At 41.8% G+C, this 15,924-nt stretch overlaps 1 protein-coding gene across 1 annotated transcript; it reads right to left on the bottom strand.

Moving 5' to 3' along the window:
• Positions 1–1,088: 1,088 nt before the first annotated feature.
• On the bottom strand, positions 1,089–5,978 carry IDNK (IDNK gluconokinase). The gene is made up of 5 exons (XM_075726974.1): positions 5,938–5,978; positions 5,716–5,746; positions 5,260–5,346; positions 3,623–3,666; positions 1,089–1,449 (listed from the first exon to the last, which is right to left on the bottom strand). Exons 1-5 carry the CDS (start codon positions 5,976–5,978, stop codon positions 1,089–1,091), a joined length of 564 nt encoding a protein of 187 aa, XP_075583089.1.
• Between the last annotated feature and the right edge of the window lie 9,946 nt (positions 5,979–15,924).

Below are 15,924 nucleotides of genomic sequence, written 5' to 3'. Positions count from 1 at the left end.
AAGGCATAAAGACCTTTTTTAAAAAAACACTTTGGCGATTAAAAAAAGGATTTTAACCTTAAATTCTGTGAGTTAGGTAACTGATTGGCTATTTGGAATTTTCTGATCACAAAAAAAGATGTGGAAAATGTGTATTAGAAAGTTTGATCTTAAGCTTTAAAGCAGTTGTATGAACACCTATCCATAAGCATACATTGGACTGGACACTGGCTGAGGTGGAAGACTAAAGCACACCAGAAAAGGGAAGTGAAGGAGAAGGTCCAACTGTGAGAAAGTAAGTTAGTTTTACCAAAAAGAAGGAAACATCTATCAATATTATATTCAGTATCTTGGATCACTGGTTCACTCAGTCTCCACTGCACTCCAATGGGTACACTTTGTACATGAAAGATGTGAGTTCAGAGCCAATACGTGCCACTTACACTTTATTTCCAAAGCTTTCCATACAACTATATTTTGTATATTGTCTCACCACTGCTACCTTTTTTCTCACATTTTTCAGCTTGGTGTTCAATGCATACAATGAGAGTTCACAGAAGCTCTTGTGAACTCACAGTGCCCTGGTGAGGTTAGCAAGGACACAAACACAGAAGCTACAACTTGTTCAAATCTGGCAGTGAGACAGTGGTAGTGTCAGGCATGGAACTTCATCACGCATGTTCCTGCCTCTTAAGACTTCTGGAAAAATAAAGATATTGTTTCTAATGAAGCTGTAAATTATTTCATCACTTAATAGCAGATGTGTGCATCTACATGTTTGACAGAGTAAAAATTAAAATGAAGAAATTAAACTACTGTGTGTGACCCTTGGCAGGATTTTCAAAAGCAGGATCTTCCTAAAATGGGGGGGTTAACTTCATGTGGTGAAGGGTTTAAAAAGTTGACAGTTTTTGAAAATTTCATCTTGTATGTCTTTTATAGAACCATGATAAAAATACCAACACTAGTAAACCAGCTTTTAACATTGCAATCCATTTAATTGTCAGGAAAAATAAGTTGTTTTGATTTAATAATCAATTTAATAATTAAAATGCTGTTTCGCATCCTTGATATCCTTAAGGGAATTTCTGTATGTGCAATTCAGAAACTTACTCCAGAAAAGCCTCACCCTGAAAAATGGCGCATTCAATCTCCCGCACTATTTCAGGGAGAGATTTTTCTAGACTGACAGTAATAAAGTTTTCTGGTGCACTAGGAGGCTCCAGAGTATCAAACTGAGACTTGAGAAGTTCGGGTGGCATAAAATGTCCTCTCCTCTTCTCCAGGCGGCTAGCAATGATGTCTATAGGCCCATCCAAATGAACAAAGAGGATCTTCAGTGCTGTGTTTTCTCCTGGTTGCTCCGGCTGGTTGCTTTCAATTGCAGATGTTCCACTAATTAATACACGCCTGTACATCTTCTTCAGTGCAGAACAGGCCAGAATTGCATCTTGTCGAGATGAATCTTCTCTATCAAAAAGGAAAAAAAAAAAAAAAAAATCCCATGTGGTATATAATAAAATGGCTCCTTAATTCTGCTGAACAAGGGAGACAAGCCCTGGATCCTTGCAGAGGACAGCCTTGGGAATAGTGGCATTTTTTCATCGTTTTGAAACCAAATTTCCAATGCAGATAAAGATGTGATTTGAAAGTGAGGTCAGGCTACCCAGCCTCCTGGTAAAATGTCAATCTTGGGGACCTTGTTAGCCACCATTCTTTCCTAAATTAAATTCAGTTCTAGCACAAGGAAGTGTCATGATCATTTCCTTAATTGCTGAGAACAGCAGCAACTGAATATTCATACAAACTCCCATCCATTATCTGCAAAATTACTATACTAATCTGTCTAGAGAGTAAGTGGCTGCTGAACAGCACAGAGCTCTGTTCATAAATACATATGCAGGTATACTTCCAACACCTGTTTTCACTGTCTCAGATTTAACTGTAATGTTAAAATTTTACGTTTCTTGTAACCGTACTCACTGGCAGCACTGCATACATGCCCACTTCAAGTTAAACAAGGGATTGGATGCAGACAAATTAATGCCTCGCACATGTATTTTTTACTGGCAACACTTCTTAAAATAAAGCAAGCATTAAACCGTGGGTGTGTCTGTTCCACCAAAAAGCAAATCCAGAATTAGTCATCTCTATGAAGAGTGACCGAAATGTCTGCCTAAGAAAATACAGTCTCCAATCAAATTAAAATTAGGTATAAACCTATTTAGAAATCATGCTGTGTTCATCGGATTTTAGTTCACAGGAAAATAAGAACTTATTACCTAGTGTTATCACCTAGGTAAGCCAATGCCAGCCTCAAGTACTTGTAAGTACTCGTAATAAAATATTGTCATAGGCTCTTTGAAGGTGTACTTGATTTTGCAAATTTTCTGGAGCTGAGCAGTGGCCTGTAGCTAGCATGTAACGTAAAGCAATGGATCCAACACAACAATCCAGATAGATCAATTTCTCAGTGAATTAACCCATGCTCCAATGAGGTACGCTCACCTCATGCGCAAGCAAGCAACAGCCACTGTGTAAAGCCAGGCTAACCAGTCCCCGCTCTCCCACCCTTTCCTCATTTGGGAGGTGCTCCAGTCCCTTCATCATCTACACGGTCCTTCGTTGGATGCTCTCCAGTACGTCTATATTTCTCTCGTAATGGGGAGCCCAGAGCTGGACACAGTACTCCAGGTGCAGCCTCTCCTGTGCTGAGGAGAGGGGAAGGAGTGCCCCCCTTGACCTGCTGGCCATCCTTTCTCTAACGTAGCCCAGGATATCGCTGGCCTGCTTTACCAGAAGAGCACACTGCTGGCTCATGTTCAACTTGGGTGTCAACCAAGGCCACCCCAGGTCCTTTTCTGCAAAGCTGCTTTCCAACTGGGTGCCCCCCCAGTGCCTGTACTGGTGCCTGGGGTTGTTCCTCCCCGGGTGTAGGACTTTGCACTTCTTGCTGAACTTCATGAGGTTCCTGTCGGCCCATTTCTACAGCCTGTCAAGATCCCTCTCGATCAGCCACTCCTCCCAGTTTGGTGTCATCTGCAAACCTGCTGAGGGAACGCACTGCCCCATCATCCGGATCATTAATGAAGACCTTAAACAGGACTGGACCCAGTATTGACCCCTGGGGCACACCGCTAGTTACTAGCCTCCAGCTACACTTTGTGCCACTGATCACGCTCTGCGCCGGGCTGTTTTCAGTCCAGTTTTCAATCCACCTCGCTGTCTGCTCATCCAGCTCATACTTCCATCAGCTTCTCTATGAAGAGCCTATGGCAGATAGTGTCAAGGAAACTTGACACCGTATCTTACTCCAACTAACAACATTTTACAAAATTTTATCCTATTGGGTATTTTGTGGTTATGTCCTTTGTAAGTAGCTCATGTCAGGTTTATTAGTGAACTGGATCCTTGAAATTATTTTTACCACAGACAGTAGAAAAACAACTATCATTGGTAACAATTTTCCCAACACTATTGTTCAGGGATTCTCTCACCCTCAGCAGTTATTATGACAGCTTAGATTAGTGAAAATAGAATGGCTTTACTACATACATTTCTGCTTTGGAATGCAATGGAGAAAATACTTTTGGTACTTTTTTTGTCTTTAGCCCAAATTCCTTAAAGCTAGATGTTATCTTACCTCCTTAGTATATCATGCAATGCACAAAGCCAGGGAATCCTGTCCTAGAAGGAGAACAAGTTAGTTCAAAATTGTTTATGAAACTGATTTGAAATAATTGCTTCTAACATCTAAAGCATTTGACTAGAGATGAAAATTAGCATTAAACCGTATAGCAAGTTCAGTTTTGATTCTCCTTCTTCCTAATGTAGGTCTGCTACCACTGCCTGAAGGCTAATGACAAGTGCTAGGTATATTATCAATAAGCTGTATTTAGTGGAATAGTACTTTTTATATTACAGATACCTACAAGTATCTGATGGAAGTAATATGTATTCATGTGTCACATGCACCTCATAAACCTTTGAAGGACAGTCAGCTTCTCTCTTGCTTCTATTACACAATCCAAATGTACAGCCTGAACTGTTATTTCGTTTTCCTTATACCTTGGCATACACGCACAATGCTTTGGATCAAAGTTGAGGTTTTCAGGAACAGGCAGATCTAAATGTAGTTATCTGCAATAACTTAATTATGTCATTTTTATGTCAGTAGCAATCACAAATAAATGCAATCATAGCCACAATTTTGCAACACCTTTGCTCAGTAGTTAGGCAAACACGAGAGTGATTGATCAGCCTCTCATTATAATCTTATTTTAAATGTTAAGCTCCCACAAACTTTTGTCATACCTGTTGAGCGCTAAACAATTGCTCCCATTTCATCTTTCAGTGCCGTTATTGCTGGGTGAGCACAACAAATGATAACATGAACAAATAAATGCAACTTTTTTTTGTTATTGTCATTACAGAATAACGTCCCACTTGCACTCAAGAACACCCTCACAATTTTGTATCTCTGCTGTTTCAGAAGAGATGCTTCCCTCTTGCTGGGCACCATACACCAATTGTTTAGTCATTCAATTGTACAGTGCTGCTTTAGATGACATACTGGCGTATATGAACTTCCAACCACTGGCAAAAGATTAAAGTTTTTAACAAGGATCTAGAATATTTTTTTCAGTCTATAGAGAGTGCTTTGAAGAACTCCCTAGTTCAGCTTTATGCTTCTAGAGATTTCCCAGAGGTGTCACGAAATCTAGAGATTTTCAAGAGATGTCATCTTGTAACTTTTCTAATTTACTCAAGTCTCTGAATTCATAAGTATTGTAAAACTAAACGTGATCATTTTTATCTGTTTAGGCTGAAGAACAGGCTGAAGGGAAGGAAGCACATTTTAAGTAGGAGTGTATAAAACAAGACTGTGGAGTAATCACTGCAGTAACTGAAAGTGATGAGATGTACTTCAGTAGAAACATTTGTCTGTCTTCATGTATTTAACTCGAAGAAGCAGCATGTAATTTAAAGCTGCAATTCTGTAGATTGATGTAGAGGGAGAGATTTCCGACAAATCCTGAATCCGCGTCAAACCTGATGGTAGCTTGCAAAACTTGTGAGCTAGCAAGCACACTTTGATAAACTTGTTTTTAATGCAGAATCCTTTGTAACACAAAAAGCCTCCCCCTCTTACCAACTGCAGACCTATAATTCAGCCTATGCTTAAGTAAGCCTAGTCTACATAAAGCGCACCCTACTTTAACACGAGGTTACAAAGATGAACGCGTCGACGACTGTTCTTTCAGGGTTTACACAAGGTACCTCATCACTCAGTGGTATGCCTTCAGACATCTTCTTTTTATTCTCTGGAGGATGATAATCGTCTGCATCGTAGAACTTCCATCCCAGCTAAGGAAAAAAAAAAAAAAAAGCAAACCCGTGGATCATTCAGCCAAGCCAGGTGAGCTCATAAGGATCCCGCAACCTACAAAGCCGACACCGAAGAAATGACAGGCCTCTTACACCACAGTATGAATCACCATTTACGTCGGGATGATTAGCAAAAAACCGACAAAGTCAGCTTAGAAGCACCAAGCGCTGGCGCACGGCGGAAGGGAGCCGAAGCCGGGGCGGGCGGCGCCGCGCAGGGCACAGGGACCCGAACCCGGCGGGGGGACGGGGCCGCCCCGCTCCGCCCCGCTCCGCCCCGGGCCCGGAGCCGCCTGCGGGGCCCGGCCGCCGGCTACCGCTCGCCCCGCAGCGCAAGACGAGCCGTACCTTCGCTGCCAGCCGCGACCCCACCGTGGTCCTGCAGGGAAGCACAACGAGTCGGTCACAGCCCCCCGCCCCGGACGGGCTCCAGCCCCCTCCGGAGCCCCGGCGGGGCAGGGAGGCGCAACGAGCCGGCTGCAGCCCCCCACCCCCGGGCGAGGGGCCGAGCCCCCTCCCACGGACGGGCTCCAGCACCCTCCGGAGCCCCGCCGCCCGCCCGGTACCTACTTCCCTGAGCCGCTCACGCCCATCACCACAACCAGCACCATGGCGAGCCCGGCTGCTCCGCTCCGCTCCTCTCCGCTCCGCCCCGCGTTCCTCCCCTCCCCCCGCCCCCGCCCCGGCCCACCCGCGGCCGCCCCGCCCCGCCCCGCCCCCGGGGGCAGCCCGCTACGCGCGTGCCGTGGCCCCCCGCTCTCCTCCCCGCGGTCGCCCCTTGCGCTGGCGCCACCGGGGCTTCCCCCCAGCCCTTGCTGTCTGGTAGCCCTTCTGCCCGCCCGGGCGTTTCTCGCCCGGTGAGGCCCAGCGCGGTGTTTTCGCTGTTCGCAGCCTCCGTAACAACGGGCGAATTAGTAGAAATGGTGATTTCTGCCACGCGTGTTGAAGCGTGCTTCAACGCCGGTTGGACACCGTTTTACCCTTTGGGCATAAAGGTCTGACTCCTTCAAAATGCAATTAACCCATTAGCCAGGCCGTGGCTACCTCTCTGTTAGTATTTTTCCAGGGATTAATCAAGTCGTATTTTTAAATTGTGGAAATGGTCTGAGGCACCAGGTACTCTTGCAATTACCACGTGTGTATGTCTGACCTAGCAACACAGTTTTTGCTCTGTAAGGATCAAATGCCATCGTTCTGCCGACCAGAGCTGATGGAGTTTTTCTGTGTTGGGGAGCAGCATTTGCAGTGCCGGTGGGAGCTACTCTCCCCAGTGGCATCGGGAGAGCATGGTGTGTGCCCCGCTTTCGCGTCCGGCAAGGAAAAGACTGCTGCTGTCTGTAGGCGTTTGTTTTGAAATATAACCGAGAAAATCCATGGTGTTCGCGTTGTGTGTTTCGTCTGTTTTCAGCTTCCTCTCTTAAAATTCATCTTTGCAGGATGACATTGTATCCTAGGTGGAGAAACTGCTGCCTGCAGCTAATGCTGCGAAGAGGGATGCAGCACAGCAGTAGCTGGGAGTAACAGAAATCCCTGCACGTACAAAAGTCTTGGGTGACAGTCGCTTCATGGTCAAGGTTGCAGAGAATAAGGATGACAAGAATGTGCAAGTGGAGCAATGCGGGTTTTTTTTTTTTTTTCCTTTCTGTCTGTGTCTCGGGTGGAGGTGTGGAGGGAACAACGCTCCTTGAGAGAGATGAAGTAGAGAGAGGCAAGGGAACAGGCACACCTGATGGGTGTGGGTTGTCCCAGACCTGCAGCTCAGAATCCTGACTGATGTGGCCTGTGTGTGCACAGCAAGTTACGTAGGCACTGTGTTTGTTACTTTTGCACAGACCATGTATGCCACACATGGGTGGCGAAGTTGCTTTCCCCGTGTACGCTGGGCATGGCACCGATTTATGGACTCTGCCAGATTGGTCTGAATTGGCATTTCAACTAAACAACCAAATGTCTGGAAATTCCCGTCTGAGGTCTATATATTCTACTTGAACAATTTGCAGGTGGAGAACAAGGTGATGGTCAACTGAGCTCGGATGTCTCGTAATCCTACCAGAGGGGAGGGCTAGCAGGTACCTAGAGCAGATGGCCTGACGCTAGGGTGTTGGGAAGGGAAGAAGTATCCATGAAAAAATCACAACGCTGGTTGGAGAACAAGGATGATTATATCAGATTTAATGTTTTGCTGTAGCTGTGGGAGTCAGCTGCTAATGCCTTAGAGGCCGCAGTTACCAATGTGGAGCAGAGTGTAGTGGCTATGTTCTTTAGGTTACAGGCACTGAGTTGTTCCAGAATAGGCAGTAATGCTAATTCTAAATATATTGATGTAATGTTTCTTGTGCAGTCATGATTAATTGACATAATATGATAGATTTATCCATGTTTAAAAAAAAAAGGATTTAAAAAATCATGGTAGTTTCATAGTCTCTTCTCAAATACGCTGTCATATGGATTTTGAAATGGTGCACCTTGCTTACTTTTCCAGGGCTTCATGCTTCTGCGTGTGAAACTGTGGTTTGAAACAATAGAAGAGGTCTTAAACGAACATGTTATTACGATACTGACCCATCCAGTTAGTTTTAACTCTTCTACAATTCACCTTCTGGTCTGGGGATATATAGAAGAATGTTTTTATTTTTCTTTAATTAAAAAAAAAAAGTTTAATGGGCACTGCCATAACAGAAGACATGCATTGAAATTTGAAAATTTGATTTTATGGGAAGATATTTCCCAGTTTTCATTATATACATTGGATTTCTTCTTTGTTTTTTTCCTGTAAGGAAAGGCTATCTAGGTGATTGCAAAACAATTAAGTTCATTACACTGGACAGAAAAAAAAACCCAAAACAACCCACCAAATGCAAAACTTTATTTAGATAAGAGATCAGATAGTGAGGGTGATTCTTAATGAAAGAAATGAAATTTGTTTCTTCTTTACTAGTATTTTAAGTTAGCTCCTCCTTCAAAGAAATAAACATTAAATGTGTATCAGCTAAGTACATCTTACTTATCTTACTATATATCACTAGCTTCTCAAATAGAAGTGCTTCTCCAAAATGAAGAAGATTGAGTTAATCCTAGTTTCTGAAGCTAAAAGGGGTAATGTGACCTTATATGAATCAAACCTTGGAATAAATTCTCAGAAAGTATACTAAGTCTCCCAGTCTGCCTGAAATTTCATTTCCTTTGCAGGGCACTTCAAATAACATTATGAATGATGGATGCCTTGCATTTTTTTTACTGTTATCTGTCTCTGACCATTTAATTGAGGTTGGAACTGCCTGTATTTCACCTACCTATTAAAAGTTTCTTAACAAAGACCAGAACCTTCCAAGTTATTAGGCCACTACCCAAACAGCCCAGTCCTCAAATTGCTAACAGACCACAATGATTCCTTTAAGGCTCCCAGTGACTGAATACAAATTATGCTGTAATAGTACTATGATTGTGCTAAACTAATTGAATTTGCCTGCATCTTTTCAATTTCTTGGCTGATTAATTGTGAGGTGGGGGGAAATGTTTCATTCAGATGTGAGTTCTTGGGAGATCCAAATGAACAAACACGAAAATATCTGTGGTCGCTTTGACCCTGGAAGCATTATCACAATTGCTATTCCCATTCCCGGAATTAAAACCTTAATTGCTCTGTCACAAGAGTCCTTGACATTTTGTTAACATCAAGAGCAACTGATTACTCCACCTACAGTGCACACCCAACTGCTTTTGTAACCCGATTATCACAATTTTATCCAGCTTGATTACTACAAAGCAGAGAAAACATCTGTTTCTCTATTTGACAGCTTTTTTTTTATAATGCATAACTTTGCATTTTATAAAAAGCTCCATGCCAGGCTGGTGTGATGTCCTCTAACAGCTATTTTATATCAGTGTATTTGCAGGAAGTCTTGCAAGGAGTTCTCTTTTACTCAAGCCTAGGCTAACAAACCATGAGCATGCATTGACAGAGCTGTATAGGCAGCAGCGCGCTCTGCAGATGCTGTTGCAGGGAGGGGAAAAGGAGAGAAAACTAATCGAATTGTACAAACACAGGAGCCTATAGGCAATGTGAAGGCAGTGATTATATTCAGACTTCCTGCTGGTGTGGTTCATTTGATTTGTGCAGATATAATTCATGTTAGTAGTCACCTGGAGAGATGACTGGATAAAACTCAGCCAAATGGTTGACTTAACAGGATCACATTGCATACACTTCAGTATACACTTAAGAGGTGTTTAAGAGGGGATCCACCCAAGAGTACTGAGGAAGCTGGCAGAGGAGCTTACCAAGCCACGCTCCATCATCTATAAGCAGTCCTGGTTAATAAGGGAGGTCCCTGATGACTGGAGGCTTGCCAATGTGACGCCCATCTACAAGAAGGGCCGGAAGGAGGATCCAGGGAATTACAGGCCTGTCAGCCTGACCTCGGTGACGGGAAAGATTATGGAGCAGTTCATCTTGAGTACGCTCAACAGGCATGTGCAGGTCAACCAGGGGATCAGGCCCAGCCAGCATGGGTTCATGAAAGGCAGGTCCTGCTTGACCAACCTGATTGGATATTAGGAAAAATTTCTTTACCGAAAGATTTGTCAAGCATTGGAACAGGCTGTGCAGGGAAGTGGTTGAGTCCCCACCCCAGGAGGTATTTAAAAGACATGTAGATGTGACACTTTGGGACATGGTTTAGTGGGCATGGTGGTGTTGGGTTGGTGGTTGGACTGATGATCTTAAGAGATCCTTTCCAACCTTAATGATTCCTAGTTTTTACTTTTATGAAAAAATAACGCAGCCACCAAGCCAGGAAACATGAAATTATTACTCTACCCTTAATTGGTTTAGTGGTGGACTTGGTAGTGTTAGGTTAATGGTTGGACTGGCTGATCTTAAAGGTCTTTTCCAACCTAAATGATTCTATAATTCTATTCTATGATTCTAATTAAGTTGTAAATCCAGTAAGATACGTGGATCCTTTTGGTTTGAGTTGAATGAGGATTTCGCTTCCTGTCTGCCCTAGTCACTGGCAAAATAAATATTTTTTCCACTTATTATTTCTTAATAACATGGAGGAGCTTCGTCTTTGTCATTTAAAGATTGATGAACATCTTAGGAAATTTATTCTGATGCTGTCATTCCATTGAAGACCATTTGCCATAACTGGCATGGGTGCCTTCTCTCTAGGATTTAAAATTCTTGTTATTTCCAGTGTTGGCAGAATATATAACTTGATTCTGAGGCTCTGAAGAAGTTATATAAAAACCCTGTATGATTTCATGAATTCCAGAGTGCATTCACATAGCTGAAATAGGAGACAATGGAATGTAAATGTCTTCCAATGTTTAATTTATTATATTTAATAACAGGTGAAATTAAAATATAATGGTGAAGGATGAACAGTCAAGAATTAAAAGGAAAAAAAACCTCAAGAATACCTACCAGAAAAGCCATCATGTGCTTTTAGCCCCTAAGGAATTTTCCGGATACTGTGTTTTCAAATACCTTTTGTAATGGAATTTAGTATATTTTACGGGTGTTTGGAGCATTTTCAGTGTCTTTCTGAGCCTCTCTTTTTTGACTAATTGTCTGATGCTGAATTTGTGGAATTCAGTAAAGCTTTATCTTCTGCTTAAATTAGCTGCCTAATTTCAGAGAAGGGTAACACAAAATATAAACAAAAGAATTTTACTAACCTGGAGTTATTTCTATTTGCCTTTACTCTATCTGCCTCCTTCCCAAAGATACTAGGAAAGGTCTGTTGTATTCAGAATATTGCCAAATTCAAAGTAGAAAAAAACATTTTCACCCTAATTCCTAATTAAAACTTATCACAGCATAATGGTGAACTACTGTAAAAGTGCACAGACCTCTTAAAGCTTGCCAGCAACATCCAGCATCATGGACATCTGTTTCTTGTAAAAGTGAGGGCTCAGATACATTGGGTGATCTCAATTTCCTGACTCTTAAAGGTGCGAAAGAGTGTCTTTCAAGCAGCTAAGGCCCGAATTCATGTAGATCTTTAGGGGTTCAAACTCAGTCCTGCATATGTATTGGCAGTAAGTACAAGTTAAAGAGTGTTAATAAGATGTGTTCACTGCGAGGAGAGTTGCTGAAATAGCCCATACTGTGGTGTTCTGTTAGTCACAGTTAGCCCTCCTTATGTAGTAAATCAGCTTCAAGTTATTGCTGTGTTAATCAAAACTTTACCAACATGTGCTGGTTTTGACTGGGATAGAGTTAATTTCTTCTATGGTAGCTCATATGTTTTGGATTTGCACTGAAAATGGTGTTGATAACACAGGGATGTTTTTATTATTGCTGAGCAGTGCTTACACAGAGTCAAGGCCTTTTCTGCCTCTCCCTCCACCAGCGAGTAGCCTGGGGGTGCACAAGAAGTTGGGAGAGGACACAGCTGGGACAGCTGACCCCAACTGACCAGAGGGATATCCCCCACCATGACGTCATGCTCAGCATATAAAGCTGGGAGAAGAAGAAGGAAGGGGCGATGTTCAGCATGATGGTGTTTTGTTTTCCCAAGTAACTGTTACACGTGATGGTGCCCTGCTTTCCTGGAGATAGCTGAACACCTGCCTGCCAATGGGAAGTAGTGAACAAATTCCTTGTTTTGCTTTGCTTGTGTGCACAGCTTTTGCTTTGCTTATTAACCTGTCTTTATTTCAACCCACGAGTTTTCTCACTTTTATGCTTCCAATTCTCTCCCCCATCCCACTGTGGGGCAGTGAGCGAGCAGCTGTGTAGTGCATAGTTGCTGGCTGGGGTTAAACCACAACACAACTATTTTCCGAATTTGTTCTATGCAATGCAAAGTCAGTCAATACACAGTCTGAAATCCTTTCCTTTTGATGGAACAGTGGATATTTGGGGGCTTGAGGCGAATGTAGTAGAAAGTGGCTCTCAGCACCCAACAGGATTTCCCAGTTCTGGCAAAAAAATTGTCAGTTTGATGAATCTGTCAAGCTTTCAGACATTTGGGATCAGTAAATCAAACTAAAGCTATTATAGGTTTTCAAAATCACATTAAGTATTCGTACATGCTACCTCATCCCATTTCTTCATGATGAAGGGGAGAGCTTTAGGATACAATGTTCATGAAATAAAAGATGAGAATTGTACCTAACTCTTCTTATTTTTCCAGTTTGCGGAAAACCCAGGTAAGAAGGAATGGGAGTGACTTTACTGCGTTGTTTCTAAGGGACATAAGTATGTTCTCAGCTTGATTACAAAGCTGAAGGAATGATAAAATTAACTGCACCTAGCTATAGGTAAAAGAAGAATGCAATACTTCATACCATATTATAACCTGTACATGTTCTCGCTCACTAATTTCTCTGTAGAGAAGCCTAAGAAAACATTGATCTAAAAGTTAAATACACATAATTCTAAACACAGAAGCTATTGTTAGTTCATTTTTAATTTTTTAGCAACAACAAAGGAAATACTATTATATGCTTGTGTAATGGCTGGTTGACTCACTTTCAGGAAAATTAATGTACATAAGCAGTGGAAGATTAGTTGTCTTTTTACATGGTTGTTCCTTAGGTTTTGAAAACATTTTCGGTTTGTGGTCTCTACTTTATCAGTATAATCAGGAGTAAATCTTTCAATACCAACTCCAGGTTTGCACAAGAATCTTACCAAATTTGTGTATAAGAAATCAAAGTCGATTTTCCCACATAAAAATTTCTCCACGTGATGTGACCAAAACCAATGCATTAACATAAAGACTCCTGAGAAGTGCTCAGCAAATCAAAACCTATCAGAAAACTTGAGGTCGTAAAATAGTAGTTTATTTATCTACCATGCTGGGAGTGTAAAAAAATGGTAGAATTACAGCAGTTTCAGTCCAGAATAACAGCTAGAGCTGCATCAGTGTGATTCAAAAGTGACTGTGAAAATCAAGGGGTTATATGTGATGCTTGGAGCAGAGTCAGGAAAATATATGGATCTTCCTGCTTGGGTGTGGAAGGCTGCCAGCATATGTAGCACTCACAGGGAGTGTACAGCTACTGCTTGCAGGCCACAGTCATGTGCAGTCTGGGGTAATTTCAGTGTTACTGCAGGGGCAGACTGGAAATAAAGACGACCACAGAGTTAGGGGAAGTCAATTTTCTTTTCTTTAGACTCTTCAGAAAGAAACCAGGCATAGCTAAAGATGGCATCAGGAGAGCTGTGCTGTTTCTATTCCAGTCTAAGTGAGACTAAAAGTAGCTTCTCCAGTATTACTTTGTCACTTCGGAAGCTTCTGGCCTCTGTTGGAAGTACAAGTTCTGTGACAGATGTATTATTTTATCTTCTCATCTTGTATTTGTCTCCTAACAGCCAGGGTGTAAAAGTTATGTACTCTATATTTCAACATTACTTCCAATTGCAACAGTATGCACTGATGCAGAACCATTAGTTTCGAAAGCACTCAGAGTGTTAGTACGATGTGGCCACCTGCTGGCTTTGGGAGTACAAAAAGATACTTTTTGTATCTTAAAATGCTGCTCCTACAAGTCATAAGATTGCTATTACTGAGCAGTTACTAATGAATACTTTTGAAGTGTGCTTTCTCAGTGTCTCTGATGTTTTTGCATTTGTTTAGTCCACATCTCTTCCCTGGATAGCCAAGCCTTCATTCTGCAATCACTTACAAGCATACTTAGCTCTTAAGCCACAGAGCCTCTCATGTGCAAGGAAGTTCAGCAACAAAGGTAATTGCAGCTTCAAATCCTGTCCTTATTAGCTTTCAGATAATTAAAAGAGCAAGATCAATAAAGAGCAATAGTCCTTACAGTAATTTGGAAAGGAATTAATCAGAAGCTATAAAGAGAGCTGTATCAGAAACTGAATATTGTTGCATACTATTATTTAAAAATCACAGTGCTAATTACCTCAATAACAGACTTTGGATAGAGATAAGATGCTGGCAAGATTAACAAACTTGAAATACCTGTTGTATATGATACACGTTTTTCCTGTACTACTGAATTTGTTCACAAAATGTACTAGAAACCTGACTTACCTTGTGTGCAAAGCAGAAGTTTTATTTGCTGGACTTCATCTTGATTTATGCAAATTAGATGCAGTGTAAAATCTGATTCCTCATACAGACCCCACCTTTGAGGATCATTCCTGGTTGGAAAAGTGCTTTAAACACTTTTGAAGTAAGACAGCTACCAGTGTAGACAAAAAATATAAAATTCAAATTGTATGATGGAATTACTGAAAATCAGAATAACCCCAAAAGAAGAAAAGGAACTATCAAAACAGCCAAAACTGGTCTAAGCACTTTCAGCTGTTTCAAAATACATGTGCAGCAGCCATGGAAAAAGGACATTACTGCAAGTGAGTTCCGCCCATCAGTGTCCAACTTCCACCTGGTAACAAGAACAGCAGAGAAGAACACACCAGATAGGTGTGCAGTGGGGTTTATTTCTCTGTGCACTCAGTAACAAAGGCTTTTGGGATGCTGAGAGCTCTTCAAAACCTGGTTCTGAAGAGTTTGCTGGACTGGCCACCTGGTAACTGAAGCTAATGTAGTTTTTGTACATTTTATGACTAGTGTTAGTGTTACAGTAAGGATCAACTTTTGTTTTTATCCTCCTTGCAATGATACAGTTGAAAAAATGTGACGTGTAACATTAGACTGTATTTTGAATTGGAGCCTTACTAAACATTCATTTAGAGAAACACTATTAAAAAAAGGGATCTGTTCAAGCTATAGGTAGGCAATACCTCTTTTCTCCACCTGCCAACACTGTCTGAAAATATACCTCTACCTACCTAAAAAATGAACTTTTCTAATGGGCAGATGTACATTGCTATATTCTTTGTCTATCCACAAATACAGTCAGGATAACAGAGCTCTGATTTTCAGCTTGATCAGGAGATGCAGAGTACCTTTATTTGGATTACTAAGTCACTGGTGCGGGAATGTTTTTTTAATTGTTATCATAGACTGGGCAGACATATGGATATGGCAGCCACCCTGCATTCAGCAAGAGACAATCATGTTCCTGTAGGTACTGAATTAACTGTAGATATCTGAAACCACCAGTTGTGTCACATGCAAAACCTGTTATGTCTTTCAGCAGTGTGAGCTGCAGGGTTTCTCTGGGGCTGTTAACAAGCCTGGAAGCTTACTGCACGGATTGTGTGAAAGCAACTGGAGAGAACCAGTAGTGAAAGGAGTATTTGGCAGCAAACATGGTCCTCAGAGGAGAGAGACTCCTTGGAGAGGCAGCACAGGAAACTCTGAGAGATTACACTGCATGCTGTAGTTTTCCTCACAAAGGTATTAGAAAAACAGGACTGGCTATATGTTCCCTGGAAAGACAAGAGTGTACCAAAGAAATGTTTCAATTCCTACTGATAAAAATATCTTGGCAAGTCCTAGGACCCAGTGAACCATGATAGTCGTCTCACTGACTTTGTACGCTCTGAACCAAAGGCTGGGAGCTGACATTTGCCTTCATGGTAGTTGTCTTGTGTGGATTAAAATCAGTGTAAAGTTTGCTCCAGTAAACAACTTTCAAGTGCGGTATTGTGCAATACAGTTTAACTCA

The sequence above is a fragment of the Pelecanus crispus genome, chromosome Z (assembly GCF_030463565.1).
Source record: "Pelecanus crispus isolate bPelCri1 chromosome Z, bPelCri1.pri, whole genome shotgun sequence".
Classification (NCBI taxonomy): domain Eukaryota; kingdom Metazoa; phylum Chordata; class Aves; order Pelecaniformes; family Pelecanidae; genus Pelecanus; species Pelecanus crispus.
This window is presented reverse-complemented; position numbering and strand designations above follow the sequence as displayed.